This window comes from Ambystoma mexicanum, chromosome 2p (assembly GCF_040938575.1).
Source record: "Ambystoma mexicanum isolate Mex_15411 chromosome 2p, UKY_AmexF1_1, whole genome shotgun sequence".
In the NCBI taxonomy this organism is placed as follows: domain Eukaryota; kingdom Metazoa; phylum Chordata; class Amphibia; order Caudata; family Ambystomatidae; genus Ambystoma; species Ambystoma mexicanum.
In genome coordinates this window covers 1,123,220,149-1,123,236,275 of record NC_090923.1, presented here as the reverse complement: position 1 = coordinate 1,123,236,275, position 16,127 = coordinate 1,123,220,149, and the positions used below count along the sequence as shown (strand labels likewise).

The window sequence follows — 16,127 nt, the reverse complement described above, 5'->3', positions numbered from 1 at the left end:
TCTGGCATGGATTCACATGCTAACCCTCCCTCCTTCCCCTCTGCGGCTCTTCACTTGGTCATACTGCCACTTTACATGCTACAAAATCTGAGGATGGCTGCCAGGGGAGGGGCTTAGGGAGTGGGCAGTCATTGCCTGGGGGCAGTATGACCCACAGATCAGTGATTGGTTACTACTAAGAAAGACAGATCAAAAACTAAACTGATACTGATTTTTTTTCTTTACCGAGGCTTCCCAGCCTGACGGGGAATATTCATGAGCATGTGAATCCATGCCAGACCCATGCTGGAGAACAACAGTTACAGGTAAGTAACTTGTTCCATACTAGCCAGTGTAAAATGTCATACAACAGCGGTATTGACTGCCAGGATTTCCTTCAGCAGATCCGCTTCGTCCTCATTGCAGAATAGGAAACTAAGAGAGTGAGGCAGGGGCAGGTCAGAACCTAAATAGCCCTGCAAAAGGGGCTGTCCCGAGGCCAGCCGCCCATCACTAAGAGGGGCTGAGGGTGCAATGACCAGATACTGGTAGGTCGGTAGGGCTGCCACTCAGCCTTAGCCACCCCCACAAGAAGTGAGAATGGGGCCTATACATTTTCTGAATAATTTTGGACCAATATATAGTCTGCCACGATGGCCCACAAAGAGCCCACATGGTCGAAATCGCCATGTTGACCTACCTCATGGTCACCTAAACAAAGGAAATTCCTGAAGCGCAAAATGGCAGAGAGCAGGAATAAAAAAACGCACATTAGGCTACATCAGGGCCAATTACATTGGGCGGCCAACCAGGCGCTGAGGGCGGCTTGCAGGAGAAGCTTCCATCTGCAGCTCGCCCTTTACACCCGTGGGAGCCTGCACGCAGCCCTAGATGGCAACTGCCAGTAACAGACATTAAATCTCATAACCAGTGGTTTGCATGCAGCCAGGTCACTGTTAAGATGTAGCTATTTTCTTCTTGCCAGCCAAATGGTATAGTGCACCCAAGTGTATCAATACTAGGTGAATGCAGCCAGGTTTGAATCCAGGTGAATGAAGAGTATAGCCAGCGTACTGAATCTAGGTAATGTGTAATGTATCCATCGCTTAATTCCAGGCGAATAGAGAATGCAGCCATTGTATTAATTACAGGTGAACTTGGAAGGTAGCTATTGTACTGAACTTGGGTAAACACAGAATAGTCTTTGTATGGAATCTAGGTGAATGAAGAATGTACCCTTGTTACTGAATCTAGACGAATGAAGAATTTCAGTCCATGTTCGAAGATGTAAGAATGTAGCAAGATATTGAATCTAGAAGAAGGCTGAAGGTTGCCTTTGTGCTGAATCTGGGAGCAGGTGGAATTTAACCTCTAATCAAAGCCAGGTGGCTTAGTCTAGCCCTCATTTTATTCCTAGGTCACTGCTAGAATGTAGAATCCATTGAACCTCTTACACTCTGATTGGAGAAACTAGTCAAAGGCACGTCTGCAGACCCAAACGCATCTGCCATCATACACCACTCAAAGACACTTTTCACAACACCTCTGCCATAAGGATGCAGCTACCATTCACAACAAAAATGTGTTCAGTAGCTGCACAAAAATGTGCTCAGTAGCTGCATACATAATGTGTCTCTCGTCCTTGCATACCCTCTCTAGACTACTTATCACCCATCCACATTCCACACAAGTTGGTGTCCTTCTCCCTGGTTAAACCTAACCCGCTCAGAGAATGGTATCCAGGTAGCTGTTGTGGTGGTCGTCCTTGCATCTGGGGTCCCACACTCTGTTGAGGGGGCTCAGTCTTGGTCAGTCCTGCTTCTTGAGAGTCCATAGGATCTTTCAAAAGTTCTGGGTCAGCTTAAAAGCAACGCACACAATCTGGTGTTCCTCTCCTTGGCTCTACGGTTTCCAGCAGCAACTCTGGAAATCCAACCAGCTCTGAGATGGATGTCCAGGTGGCTTACTTTGGAGTTGATTGGTCCCACCAACTCAAAGGGAGAAGTCGTCCTTGCAGGGGCTTCTCTGTCAATGTGAAAGATAAGTTGGCACTGCAGCAGGGCTTCAGCGGGCAAACCAACGGTCCAGGAGTTGCAGCAGGCGTCCTCTTCAAGCTCTTCTTCGGTTCCTTCGTCCAGTGGAGTGCATTTGGGTCTCCTATGAGACTAAGCACGGGGAGTTGCGGGCACCTCCCTCACTTCCTGCCTACTTGTCACGACCACACACCCTGGATCACATACACAAATACCCTAGATGGTGGGTGCCATGGGACCATGCCGAGGAATGACTCATTTGTGTCCCTTTTAGAACACACAGACACAGGGGGCCCGGCTGGACTTTGTCTTGGTTCCTCTGGCACCAGACTCGTGAGGAATTGACATTGAGTTGCAGTAATTCCATTGGACCACTTATTTTCCAGGCTTCTTACTAGCAAAGTGCTGGGTGTGGCCTTATTGGCTTCATGTGCCAGTGTCTGGGCGTGGCAGACAGAACAGGCTAATGGGCGTGGCCAAAGGAGCCCAGCTATATAAGCCGCTCCATCATCTGAGCCAGTGCTTCGCGTTAACTTACATTCAAAAGCAACGTGACGCTTACCGACGCATGAACCTGCAGAGAAATACTCATCCAGGAATCCAACGCTCCGCTCTGGCATCTCTCCGTGGCAGTCTTCTCCAAGGTTAGCGCATCGCAACAACTGGGAGCCGCTCTGCATTTAAGAGCACGCGCGCAACGCTACAATTCAACTTACCTGTTACCTGCAACCGCGGATCCAGTTCTTCATCGCTCCGGTTACAGCATCTGTGCTCAGCAGCTCCAGAGCCCCGTTTTCATCACCTGCACGGGGAAAAGAGCAAAGAAAAGGATTACAGAAGGTACAGACAAGAACACACAGAACGGACACTTGTTGAGGAACGAAGCAAACGAAAGGTAATGGAAGACGAACAATACGAAGACAAGCAAGGAAAGGCTGAAAACCAACACGCAAAATAAGACAGACAAGATTAAGAATACTACTTACCGAAGGAACCGGGTAGTCGCAGCTGGACTGGACTACCGCCCGCTAAGGACCAGTGAAGGAACTCTGTCCTAGGCAATTAAGCGTCACTTCCAGAAGTAGCAGGACGGAGTGCCCAAAGACCGTACTAAAAGGTGAGCCAACTGGGACAGAGCACCTATCGGGAGTACAATCCTGGAGAGGGACGGAAGGGGCGCAAGGTCGCAGCTAGCATCACTCAACGCTCCCCTTTGTATTCACGTGCGTAACCCTGAGAAACTCCTACGCCAGTCACTGGTGTCCACGGCAAGTATATCTCCAGGACGCATTTCCCCCCTGGGTGGGCTACAACTGTGCCCCAACACCCCTGCAGAGAGAAGGTAAGTGTAACACTACCCTAGACACTCTGGAGCCAGAGGCGGGTTTCACTCAGAAACCCCACCAAAGGCGAAATGAACAAAGAGACCAAACCTGGTTTGGCGCACAGAGAATCTCTAGAAGGACCTTTCTACAAAGACATGGCAAAAAAAGACCGGGGGTCATTTTGAAAAGGATGGCTCCCGCGGTTGCTTTACCGGAGCCGCGAACAGTCACGGTAAATGCAAACCACGGTAGTTAAAAAAAAAAAAAACACTGCCACCAGCCATTCAGTGAGGAAAGGGTAACATAAAAACATGCTATATAAGAAGCTAGACAAAGGGGATATTAAGTAACCCCTCCAGCACTCTATTGTAAGATGGTGTGTGCTGGGTCTAGAAACTTACAATGGTAAGTAAAGTCAATTTCACTTAACTGCTCTGGGAAACAGTAGTTTATTCCAGAGAAATGTATTTAAACCTTGGGAAATCTGGAAGACTTCCCTGTGTCCCTGTGTCACTGTGTCACTGCACTGAAGGTGTAAAAGATGATGCCTATGAGGTTTGTCAGGCTCCATAACCAAAAAAAACAAACACAGAAAACACATAGAATTTAAAAGTACAAAGTCCCAAAGTTAAGCGAAAGAGCTGGAGGTCTCTAAGGTGGGAGGAATTTAGCACTAGACTGAAAATTCTCTCTAACGGGGAACGCCTAGTACCAGCACACGCACCAAGGCTGCTTCAGCTACCGGCCACCAGGCTGAGGGGTCACAAGATCCTACTAGTGACTCTGCTGAGGGACCGCACGTTCTATTACTGGGTCTCAACCCGAGGGTCCACGCCCCAATACTGGTCGGACATCTGAGGGGGCGCATGTACGCAGCACTACAGCATTCTATTTTTTACTGTTGACCCTATGTATTGCACTGCCCCCTCGCTCTACCTGCACTTTCCCTTTCCTCCCTCCCCTGCACTTGCGCAATCTCATTGTCACCTGGCCTAGTAAAGTCGTTGTCTCCGTCTTCCCTCTGTTCCCCCTCCATTGCCTCTTCGCGCTTTGAAACACTTTTGTATAAGCGCATTATAAATCTATCATACTGCTGGGATAGGCTTAACTGGACTTCATTTGAGTGTTTAGTTGTCCTCACATTTACTAAGAAACTGTTCTAACCTTTCTTCCCTAGACCTTTCCTTTCTGCAACCTCAGATTCTGCAAAGTGTTCTAGCGTGATCTATAAATGCCATTACTGTCCTTGCGATTGAAATCCCCTCAGGGTGTAGGAATTGTGTATGAAGCATATCCAAAGATTATCCACTGACTTGTTTTGATCCTGAAAAGTCATTTTAAAGTATATTTGAACTGTTAAAACAAATTGCCTTTTTAAAGAATGCTTATTTAAAATTGACGTCAAATAACCATTTATAACTGAAACCTTGAGTGTAAGTGTTACTTGGCTACTTGTATTTACAGATTTAATTTGTACAGCTCTACAGCTCACACTCGCCCCTCTTTATATAGGCCTGGGTGCTCAATCAAACTATCAACTTGTGAAGTACAGACCTATACCAAAAGGTGGGTTACCTAATACCAAGCCGATAAGTCTTGTGTAGTCTCGCACAGTGTGACTGCACCAATTCTTACCCAACACCGGTCCCCAACTCTTAGTATCAGTCTGTACTACTCATGGAACCCTGGGAGGGTAGCAGAGCAGTCAGGATTATAATAAGATGTGAGCTGTAGGTAACACTAATGACAGTTCTACCGTATAATCTGTAATAACGCGAACTCGCGCACAAAGATATATACGGTAATTGCATTTAGTTAGCAAAACCACAGTAGATAGTCTTTTTGGAAGAAAAACTGTTGGTTAGTCAAACAGTAGCAGAGCTTAAGGTTCTAATGGCAGTTTCTTTGCACACTAAGGCTTTGAAAGTCCAATTCGCAACCCTACCTAAAAGGCAGTTCGGAGAGGACTCCGTCTTACAAAGCAGCAGAATAGCAAAAGTTCCTGTGGATACTTTGTCTCCGGGTAAGGATACTAGAAGAATAACTCAACAGCAGAGACCCTATAAAAGGACTCGTAAAAGGGACACAAGCTGGCAGCCTGGGTCACAGAGAAGAGTGTACACCTCTATGTGCATTCCAACACTCTGTAGTGACTCCTTGGATTAAGGTAAGCAATACCTTTTCTCCCCAAAGTACCTTAAGTTAGAAGAAATGTTCGTGGCTGGATTCTCCTAGATGCAGCAGCGCTGGACCGAACCTCTGAATTCCTTGGTCTGGTGACGAAAGGCAAAATAATGGACGGGATCTCTCAGCAGCAGTCTCGAGGGAGGACCTCTGGCATGGATTTGCTCAGCTTCTCTATTCAGTATGCAGTTGTGGCACCTTTTCTGCAGCACCAACAAAGGACGCGATTCACCTAGTCAATATTTTTCGATTCCTGAAGTCCTGCACTCTGGTTAGGGGACTTGGATGAGTCGGATTGTGTCTCTGGAGGTTCACCTGGTTCTCAGCAAAGACTTGGACGGATTCAGCATTGGCAAGACGATACACTACAATTGGCTGGTGTATCTCCTTGTATTTGCTCTTTCTAGCATTGGAAAGTCACAGGACCTCAGGAGATGGCTCAGATTGTTTGTTTTAGGACTGGTTGTTCCCACCAGTCAAAGGGAAGGAGTTCCTCTGTCGCATAGAAAATGGGGTCCGGACAGCAGTGGTCGCTTCAGTGTTGCAAATGGTCTGCAGGCATCTCTGGTCGTCGTCTTCGGTTACTTCATTTTCCAGTCGTCCACCTGCCTTTCACCTCAGGATCCTCACCTTTTATTCAGTTTCAGCACACTCCTCTGCAATATCTTAGCAGTTTACACGAATGTGTGGGTGGCTGTCGAATTAGGACAGCCAGACCCGCAGTGGGAGCTGGTTTCATTCAGGCACCCAGGCAGACAAAAATCAGGGGAGTGAAAAACTCCTCTCCCACTTCCTGCCTACCCAGACACATTGGAGCCTATACGGGGACACCCAAGGGTTCCCACGAAAGGCAAAACCCACACGCATACCTCTCCCCTCCCAGAATGGTAGAAGAAGGGCTAACGAAGAACAACCACGCTAGAAATGGCGGAAAACCAAAAGGATCCACCGTGTTAGTACTTGGGTACACTATTGTGCATAACCGAGACTGTATACAGTCTGCGATAAAAAAAAAAATTGCACAATAGTTGGTAGAACACGTCCACTGCCACTAGCCATAACTAGGGGAGTTGTCTGTGACTAAAAAGTCACATGAGCCGAGAGAAGGGGAATACTAAGTATCTCCTTGGAAATCTACATAAGGTGGTGTGTGCCAATTTCTCAGAATTTAAGTTTTAGGAACAGTAGAACAGTACAGGGGGGTGGGGGATCAGGGGGCTACGAGAGGGGATGAAGCATACAAATGATAAATCTCCCTAACATAGATTAGCCCCCAATCTGTTTAATCTACTCTTGGTAGATTTAACTTCAGCACTTAGATCTATGGACACATTTCCTCTCAAATAAGGGCATGATTGTGTGAAGTGGCAGGGCTACGCAGACAATCCAGTTCTCATGGACCCTCCATATTATATGAGAATCAACAGCAGTTCAATCGCAACAGAATAATCTTAATATAACTACCCAGAAAACTGAACTAGTATTTTCTTTTTTCCAGGCAGAAAATTGCTGTGGGAAAATATTCAAAGCAGTTTTCTGGGCACTTGGTTGAACAGTGTCCATCTTGGAGTCATTATTGACCATAAACTGGCTTCAGCTGGATGAAATAAATTTAGCAGTTATGCAATAACTTGGGGTGATTAAAACCGTTGCGGTAAAATACAGTGCATATTCACTGTCCTCGTTACGATCTGCTGAAATTCTACCTTTGATATTATACGGAATAGAAATCTGTCACGTAGGCCTAAAGAGATTGGAAGCTTGTGTTGAGATCACTTTGCAACGTGCCCCATCATCTCCCTGTGGAATACATTTTAAGTGAATTGGGCTCATCTCTATTGAGTCATTGGTGGTGGTGCGCCGATTGACTTGTTATTGGAAGTTAGCCAACTCTAGTCATACCCTCCTGAATATACTTAAGCAAGATGGTATTTTGGAATGGGCAAGTAAGATGCAGTCAAAGTGCTTGGTTATTACGGGGTAGATTTGCTTGCTGTAGAGGATGTAACATTAAACACAGGATATATTATTACTTTAATATAAGAGGCTACTCGGGGGTATCTGGGGGAAGCTTGACAGGGACATATTATGGTGAATTCGGCGATCAAATCTTTAAGTAAAGCATGTTTTCCTCATATTCCCATATTTAATCAGCCTCATTGTATATAAAGGAATTTCCTAACAACTACATAAGGAGGAAGTATGAGAATTAAATTTAATCTCAGGACACCGTAAGGTTCTTGGCGCAAGGCAGCAAGATAATGTAGAAGTAAGATATTTTAGGCTATGTGGTGGCAGTAGTGTGGAAAGTTGTAAACATTTGCTGATAGCTTATGATGCTTTGGAAACCTTATGTAGGGAATATTTGTCCACTTTAGGAAACTTCGCGTATAAATCTTTCTCCGGCGAATCCCTTTGGTCTAGTTTTATGGAGGGTAATGTGAGAAACCTGAGGGTATTCTCCCAAGAAGATTCAGGGAATACCTTATTCAGGTGGCCAGGGATTACTGGTCCTCTTATCCCCACCCTAGGGGTAGATGAGTGGGGAGGGATCACCTGGATAGGGGAACCTGGGGTTGTGCTCGGGGGGGGGGGGGTGAATAAACCAGGTGAGGTGCGGTATTCCACCGAAGGGACGAGGAAGATGAGGTCATTAAGGCTTTGATAAACTGTACCAGTGCAACCTCCCTTCGTCCTAAAGAATCTCCCCTATATGAATCCCCTTCAAACCCTGTTAAATTTGAAAACCACAGCTCCCAGAATTCCTGTTTCCTGGTGGTTTTCTATCCAAATACTCAGTCATTCTCCTTTCCGTCCCTCTGATGATTATTTCCCGCACTCCCAATCTGCCTAGACAAAACACAGCCATTCTCACAAACACTACAAATCTTACCCTTCTGAATTTACCAAAACCCTTAGGAAGAACAGTATCATTCCTCATGACGCTTCCCCCTTTTCCAACATGAACACTTCCAACCATTGCGAAAGACAGACCAACACCAAAGCCATTTACCTGGCATGTCGCAGGCAGTCAGGCAATTGACCGGAATCGCACACGCCTGACTGCCCTTTCCCCTTTCCCTTTCCCATGGGGATAAAAGGTGGACCACGAGACCACAATACGAGCAAGGCAGACCGAGGATGAGAGAGCTAACTCAGCACGGCAGTTCAAGAGGAGGAGAAAGACGGCGCAAACTGAGAGGGTGACAAGGAGAGAAACAACCTTCCCTTTCCAAGCCAGGTCATGAAACCTCCACAGAAGGAAACGTAAGACCACGAACAATAGCCAGCATGTGTTGCAGCAGATGTCAACAGTACACAAGGGCTTCCTCCGCTGATCACCAAGCCGAGTGGAGACGCTTGCCATCGTGGTACCGACCTTGACTACAGAGAAAATAAAAGCTGAGCTTTTCATCACAGCCGGTGAGTTGAGTTGAGAGAACCGATAAGAAACTGAACTGTTTGAACAAAAGTAGCAAAACAGCTAATTGAAGAAAGTACAAAACTGTTATTTTGATACGAGGGTGGGGGTGGAGAGCCAGCTACAGGGGAGCCACGCACCATGCAGGTGCTCGCTTTAGAAACTCTGGGCGGATACCCTATGGTTAAAACTACCGTTACCAGATGGCCATGGGAACATTGCAAGAGACTTGGGTCGAATTGGTCATACGGGGGTCTAGCAAAATCCTTCATACATTCGAAAGTCTTTGACCGGCAAATGAAGGTGAAGCTAAGGGAAGTGATTCCCGCATTTTGTGAATTGCAAAAGTTGGCAAGAATGAACCTGGCGATCGGATGTCCACAGTGAACTGTTTCAAAAGACTTTAATATGCGTGAATGGCACAGATGAGATTGTGTCAAAAGCTGTACTGAACCCGACGGAGGGAGGCTGACATTCGAGAGGAGTGTGAGCCCGAAAGAGGGCAACCCATGGGTGGAGAACAATCACTCTAAAGACTAGTAGAAAATAACTTTTGTTTTGCTGTTTTGAATACATCAGCCCCTCGGAAGCAAGAAATTGAAAACCGAACGTCCCAATATTGAAAGGAACTTTTTGGGGATCTGAGCCCAGAAGAGGGGGATCCAGGGGTGAAAAGGCATCACCCAACGTGCAAGCAGAAAGACATTTTTGTTTGTTTTTGGAAATATCTGATCCTCAGAGGCAAGAGACTTTTTTTTGTCCAACAGAGACTTAACCACTGAAGGCCCGATAGTTGAAATTCAAACTGTTAGCTCATGCTGGGAAAGCCAGAGCGTGTGCTGTGCTCAGGAGTCCTACCTTGGCCTGTGCTCAAAACGGGGGGGGGAGGGAGACCCCGACTGCCGCATCCTGAGTTACTATTCAGGAACAGTTCTTTCTTTCCTGTGAACCTTATCCCATGCTGATTGTTTGTACTTAGCATAAGGATTGGCAATTTCTTTTTCTTAGTATATGCCCTTTCATTTGACAAGACACCACTAGGACTGCCTTATTATTATTTGATGGCAGTAGCTTGCTCCCATCTTAGATTTAGTTTTAGATTAGTTGTTTTTCCAACCCGCATATACAGTTAAATAAACACCCTTGAACTGTGATCACTTGTGTCGGTCTTTACTGTTGTCAACATGAGTTCCTTACGGTAACACAAGTCTGCTTCAGACCTATGAGAGGAACAGAAACCGCATTACTATCGATATGGGATGATCTAAAAATCAACTTCGACTCCAGCGTCAAATCGGCACTAATTCTACTTGATCTATCAGCAGAATTTGCCACCCTCCACAAAACACGCATAAATGACTCAAAGGTATTGGAATCCAAGTTGTGCAACACATCGCTTCTCTGGCTAAAATACTTCATGCCAGAAAGAACAGAAACAACTTGGATAACATCATTTGAGTCAACACCTCACAAAACATGTGGAGTCCCTGAAGGCTCATCTCTCACCACTGCTTTTTAACATCTACATGATCCGCCGACCCGATTACCTCCTCAAACAACATGGTCCCACCTGCCATAACTATGTGGACGACACTCCAATCATCTACAAAATCAATGCCAACAAAGATCAAAACCTAACCCTTCCCAACTGCTTCACAGAAATAAACCATTGGGTGAGTACCAACAGCCTTAAACTCAACCCGTACAAAACAGAAATCATGATCACACCCAATGACCTGTCGAACCAGTGTCACTTTCCATGGCCTACTGAAATGGGAAACCAACCAGAAACATCCAAAGTGGTAAAAAGTCTCAGCATATTAATGGACAATATAACCGCAAGTAAACGCAGCAGGAAAGAAATGCTTCTTACACCCTACACACAATCAAGCAGATAGTTTCCTTTTTCACCTTCCCGCATAGAACCCACGCCGACATTTCTCTCAACATGTTAAGAATAGACTAGGCTATCTCAAAATGACAGACCACCTTATGAAAAAACTACAACAAAGACAGAACGCGCAGCAAGGCTATTCCTCAGACACGCTGAAAGAACACATCACACCAGCACTGAGAACCTACATTGGCTGCTGGTAAAAAATGAATTTTCTTCAAAACGCTCTGCATAACAAGGAGAGCAATCCACAGCCAAAGAGCAGAAATCGTACAGCAATATATTTCCATCTATAAACCAAACCGAACACGAAGGCCCAGCAACGAAAATCATCTCTAACCTAAACAATAATGCAAAGCAGCCTTTTTGGGGAACAGCGTTCTCCATCGCAGCAGAACTTTGGAACTCACCCCAAAGGAAATATGAACAACAGAAGATCACCTAAAGTTCAGAAAATTGCATAAAACGTGACTCTTTAACTCGCCAAGCTAAACGGGAAAACCAACAACATATCACAATGGAACACCAAAACCTGATGCAACAAAACATGACCACCCAACAAAATAAACATTCTATCACAATTCACCAGAGAATACTACAAACTCGACAGATCAACATAGCCATGGCACTAAACGACAGACTAATCTCTGCTAACTGTACTAAAATCTCTCCAATATCCTGCATACTCACCCCAAACACTGAACAAAACACACTCCTACCTTACTGCACCAAACAAATTAAAACCACCACAAACTGCACACACGCCGCAACACCCAACAGGAAACCAAACCAATTGCACACAAATCACCCATACACCAAATGCCACACAACATCTACCAACTAAAAACAAGCTAGCACAACAGTTGAGCCACCAACAGCACATCAAAGCACTTGCGCTTCTCCCCTGCCCCCCCTCAACCCCACTAACCTCTTCCAGCGCTTCTCCCCTGCCTCCTCAACCCCACTGACTAACCACTTCCAGTCCTTCTTCCCTTTCAGATCCTCCAGAGTGCCTGGAGACAGTCAGAGGTGTTGCTGGGGGGGGGGGGTTAGGGGGTATAGCCCTGGGTCTTTTGGTTGTAGCCCCGGATAGAAGCTCGGGGGCTACAACCAAAAGGCTAGCTAGCCCCGGGTCCCAACAGCCACGACAATAGCATAGTCCCGTAACATTTTCAGAGCTAGCAACACCCCTGTGCGCAGTATATATCACAATAACATTTGACTACATTCTAGTGTGAGATAAAGATATTAAATATCTTTTCAGGATGAGTTTAGATTTAGCTTGAATTTTAGATATCAATTTGATCTGATTTATTTTTATGATGTGATGTATTTTCGTCTATGTATGTTTGTATAAAAAGTTAATACTATGACTGTTTTATACAATAAAGAAATTCTTTTACCCTTTGTGAAGCCAAAACGAAAGTATAGCTGCTACCAACCTACTTCCTATAACCTGTGTAGGGTGATCAAATCATCCTAGGGCAAAAATGGGGAGCATGAGTGGTACCCCTGGTACTGGATACCTTTTGGGATGACCCAATACAATATATCTTCTATAAGGTAAAAAAGGGATGTAATGGCAGGGGGACTTCCAGAACAGTCCCTCTGGCTACCAAAAAGAGATCAAGGACCCAAAAAAGACGGGGAAAAGCAAATATTTGAGGGTCCCAAAAGGTGGCCGTAGAATCCCCAAAATAGGATTTCTGGCTTAAGTTTCTCTGTATATGCTAGACTTTTCAAGGGGTAAACCTAGCAAAGCAGCCAAGGCTATACTCGCAAGAGTGCAAAGCAGGGTGGTAAAAAGCTACATGGCAATATTAAAGAACACACAATATGGGAATTGTCCACAGAGTTTATATAATGAAACTCTGCTATGGTCTAGGTCAGTAGTTTTTTTTAAGGAGTATTGCCTTTTCTGTGGTTATACTAAAGCAAAGCGGTCAGTATTTGCAGCTGAGTCAGCACAAGTTGTATTTTTATTTAGCTTGCACCCAATGGTTTTCAATGGGCAATTGTTCATTGTGACAGACCAGCAGAAATGCTCCGGCTAGAGAGAAAAGGAGCGGTCAGTCGAAGTACAGCAGACGAGGTGCAAGGTATGCTAGTGGTAACTGCTGGCCAAGGACGACTTTACCAGGATTTAGACAACGTTGCTGGAGTGATGACAGTTGAATCAGATGCTGGGGGGTACACTGCAGCTAATTTAGTAGCAGGGATTGGATACTTGGTCGGCCAGTGGTTCAAGAAAAGTAAGATGTTGCCATGGCAGTCCGTGATCGAGGACTTTACTGCCAATCCTTTAACCGACAGTTAGGTTCCCATACACAAGGAAGCCATGCAGAGGCCAGCAGGTGCTCTTCAGTGTCATGGAAGAAAGTAACCCAGCTGTGCCCCCTGTGCCAAAGTTAGGGAGCATTGGTGTGGTTATCGCTGGTCGTGTTAACAAGTGTAAGTTGTGCATAGCACAGCAGCACTTTGCTGTGGGTTGCAGATTTGGGTGGGATGCGTCACTATCTTTATGGCACCCAACCGGGAGTCTGGGAGACACATTGTACCAAGTTAGACCCTGGATGGGGGCTCACTGGAGAAAGTTTCTTGAATCATTTGGGGGGAAAGTCAAACATGTCTGCAAACACCCTATTAGTTACTGATTGTCATGACGAAAAATGAGTCTGTGTGCGTGTTATGCGATCGGCAAAATCTGCAGTGTGTTGCACTGCAGAGGGTTTGTATGAGCATGAGTTAGTGTGTTTGGGTGCCGTTGACTAGTTGTTTGATTGGAATGTTGAGGCTCTATGTTGGTAGGATGAGGGTGTGTAGTGGTGTGAGATGCACATGGTTACCAAAGGTAGACAACCAATTGTTTTCTGTCCTGTCGAGGCCAAAACAGATAGCTTAACCACTTCATTGTTCGCTGCGTGACCACTGGAGGGGTGGGGTAGGTGTGAAAAGTGCTCTAATTCACAAATTACACACGTGTCTGGGGACGTGGTGAGGATGTCTTGTCCTGTCCTGCCAGGGCCATCGTGTGGACAATTTTGGGTGTTCGAGACCTAGATCTCACTGCTAACAAAGTGTCTTTTCTGTCTGATCTTCTCTTAGGAAGAGGAGGTCCTTCTATCGCCCACTTCCCAGGATGAGGTGAAGGAGGAGGAGGATGAAGTCTGGACAGCGATGGAGACTGTGACGGACAGTGTCTGCTCAAAGCAGATGGGTACAGGGCCAGAGCTGGAGGAGCAGGCTGCCCAGGCTCAGAAGCGGGTAAAGACATCTGCCAGGAAAGGCAAGAAAATAAAGAGGACAATGTGAACTGCATGGCATAGCCTGCCTCTCAAGAGAAACCTAAACCTGAATAGATGGCCACGGCAGTCATGATCATGCAGGAACACTGCTGCTTCACCGGACACAAAAAGGCCTGACTGAGGAGTTTGGTTTCTTCACCTCTTCAGCTCCTACTTATCCGGAAAGTAACTGCTTTATTACATGCAAACATCCACTGCTCTGTGAAGCGCAGCTCCTTGACCCTACACCAGCAGCCCAGAGTGAGGAGGCGTGCCGTTCAGCAGCCAATTAATTAGCAAATCTTCCCAACCACAAATTGAACAAAGGTGCAGCTGGTTTACAGAATAGCAACAGCCCATGCCTACTGCTTAGAAGCAGAACTTCTTTTCATCCGAACAACTCCAGTGGAGTAGCAGCACTGCTGTTTATTACACCAGAACAAAATCCACGGAGTATAGTTACTTAATCCAACACCAACAGTTCTTCTTAAGCAGAGGAGGGTTTGGAGGTTTTAAGTTCACCTTGAGACTTGGTGCTGGAGCACAGTTGTTGGGGAAAGGTGCGCCAGGAGGCAGGTTTTATACTTTAAGTTAACGTGACTCAGATTTGGGTTAGACTGATTTTATTGTCGCATTATTACATTGTCATGCATTAAATCAGCACAGTTGGAGCCTAACTCGAGCCGAATAGTTACATTGGTTGAAAAAATGCAGCATCTTTGATCAGCACCAGTAGCCTCAAATTCAGCAATTAACAGTGGTTTTTTCGGTACTTCAGTTTAACTATTTGTTACAATCCTGTCCAATCTGTGAAATAATTGAAGAACATGAAATAAAAACATTACACAATTAAAACTTGGACTTCAAAGGCAGTTTAAGGTTAGTAAAATACTATGTTACTGTAGTGGATAGAGGTTTGATGGAGCTGTACAATCGGAAAAGGTACAGGCTTGTCACATAGCTGAAGGCTTTTCTTTTTCTATAGTGCTTATGTGAGCCATAGGGGATCTAGGTGCATGTGATTTAACTCAACACCCCACCTGTTGCTTTGTGGTTCTGTGAATGTGTGACACTTTCCTTATCTTCCAAGCCACCCCCATATCCCCTCCTCTCTGCCAGACTCAACAGTAACACTTATAGGTAAGTGCACGTTTGTATCACCACTGAGGTAACAATGGATTTATTGGAGAGACTGCAGCTTCGGGTGTATTGTGTGTGGTAAATAGGCTTGGTACTGATTTTTAAGGACCCATTTGGGAAATATAGATGTTCTGTTTGAACAGTCGGAAATGCTGTTGAAATGTCGGATGAGATGCAATCAGATTCAAGGATAGGATGGATGAAATATTAGTTTTGACAAAAGAAGGTATGGTTACTTAATCTGGACGTGTGGCAACACTAGTGTTTAGGAACACCGTATGTCCCAGCTCTCCCTGTGCACCCACTGTGTACATGTTTGTTCCTGCAGCCATGGTATATATATTGGGCACAGGACTAAATGTTGTCTTCAACTGTTGGCTTGCTGGAATACATATATTAAATCTTTCCCCAGGCCTTGTAGACGACTGCTGGAACTGTACCCATTTGCAGATCTGTTGGTCCAATCTTCTGTGGTAAAGAAGAAAGGCCCCAGTACTGCTGACCCTAGATGCAAAAAGTTCATGTACAGCTTCTTACATTTTGGAAATCATGAAAATAAACTGACTGCAAGGGCAGCAGTACTGCAAGTTATTCTTCATGTCTGCCAGACTAGTTACGCCTATACTCCATACTAATGGTATTTTCCTCCTCTACAAAGCTATGCTGAACCATAGTTCTGTGAGAATGAAAATCCTGTGTCTGGCAAGGCCCCACCTTCTAGCAAACCTACTGGCTTCAAGATCTCCAGTTATTTCTCTCCACTTGAGACAGTGTTGCACAACACATGGCTTGCAGGTAGATGTGGCCTTGTAGGATATTTATCTCTGGCCCTCCAAGTCACCTCGGTTTAATAATGAAGAGTTGCCT

The 16,127-nt window shown here is 45.5% G+C and overlaps 1 protein-coding gene across 1 annotated transcript in view; it reads left to right on the top strand.

Moving 5' to 3' along the window:
* The window catches only part of WDR74 (WD repeat domain 74), a 383,453-nt gene extending 368,478 nt beyond the window's left edge, over window positions 1–14,975 (top strand). Inside the window, exon 11 of the mRNA XM_069645163.1 lies at window positions 13,942–14,975. Within this exon, the coding sequence (XP_069501264.1) occupies window positions 13,942–14,148 (207 nt within the window). The 3' untranslated portion in view covers window positions 14,149–14,975. The remainder of the gene's footprint in view (window positions 1–13,941) is intronic.
* Window positions 14,976–16,127: the final 1,152 nt, after the last annotated feature.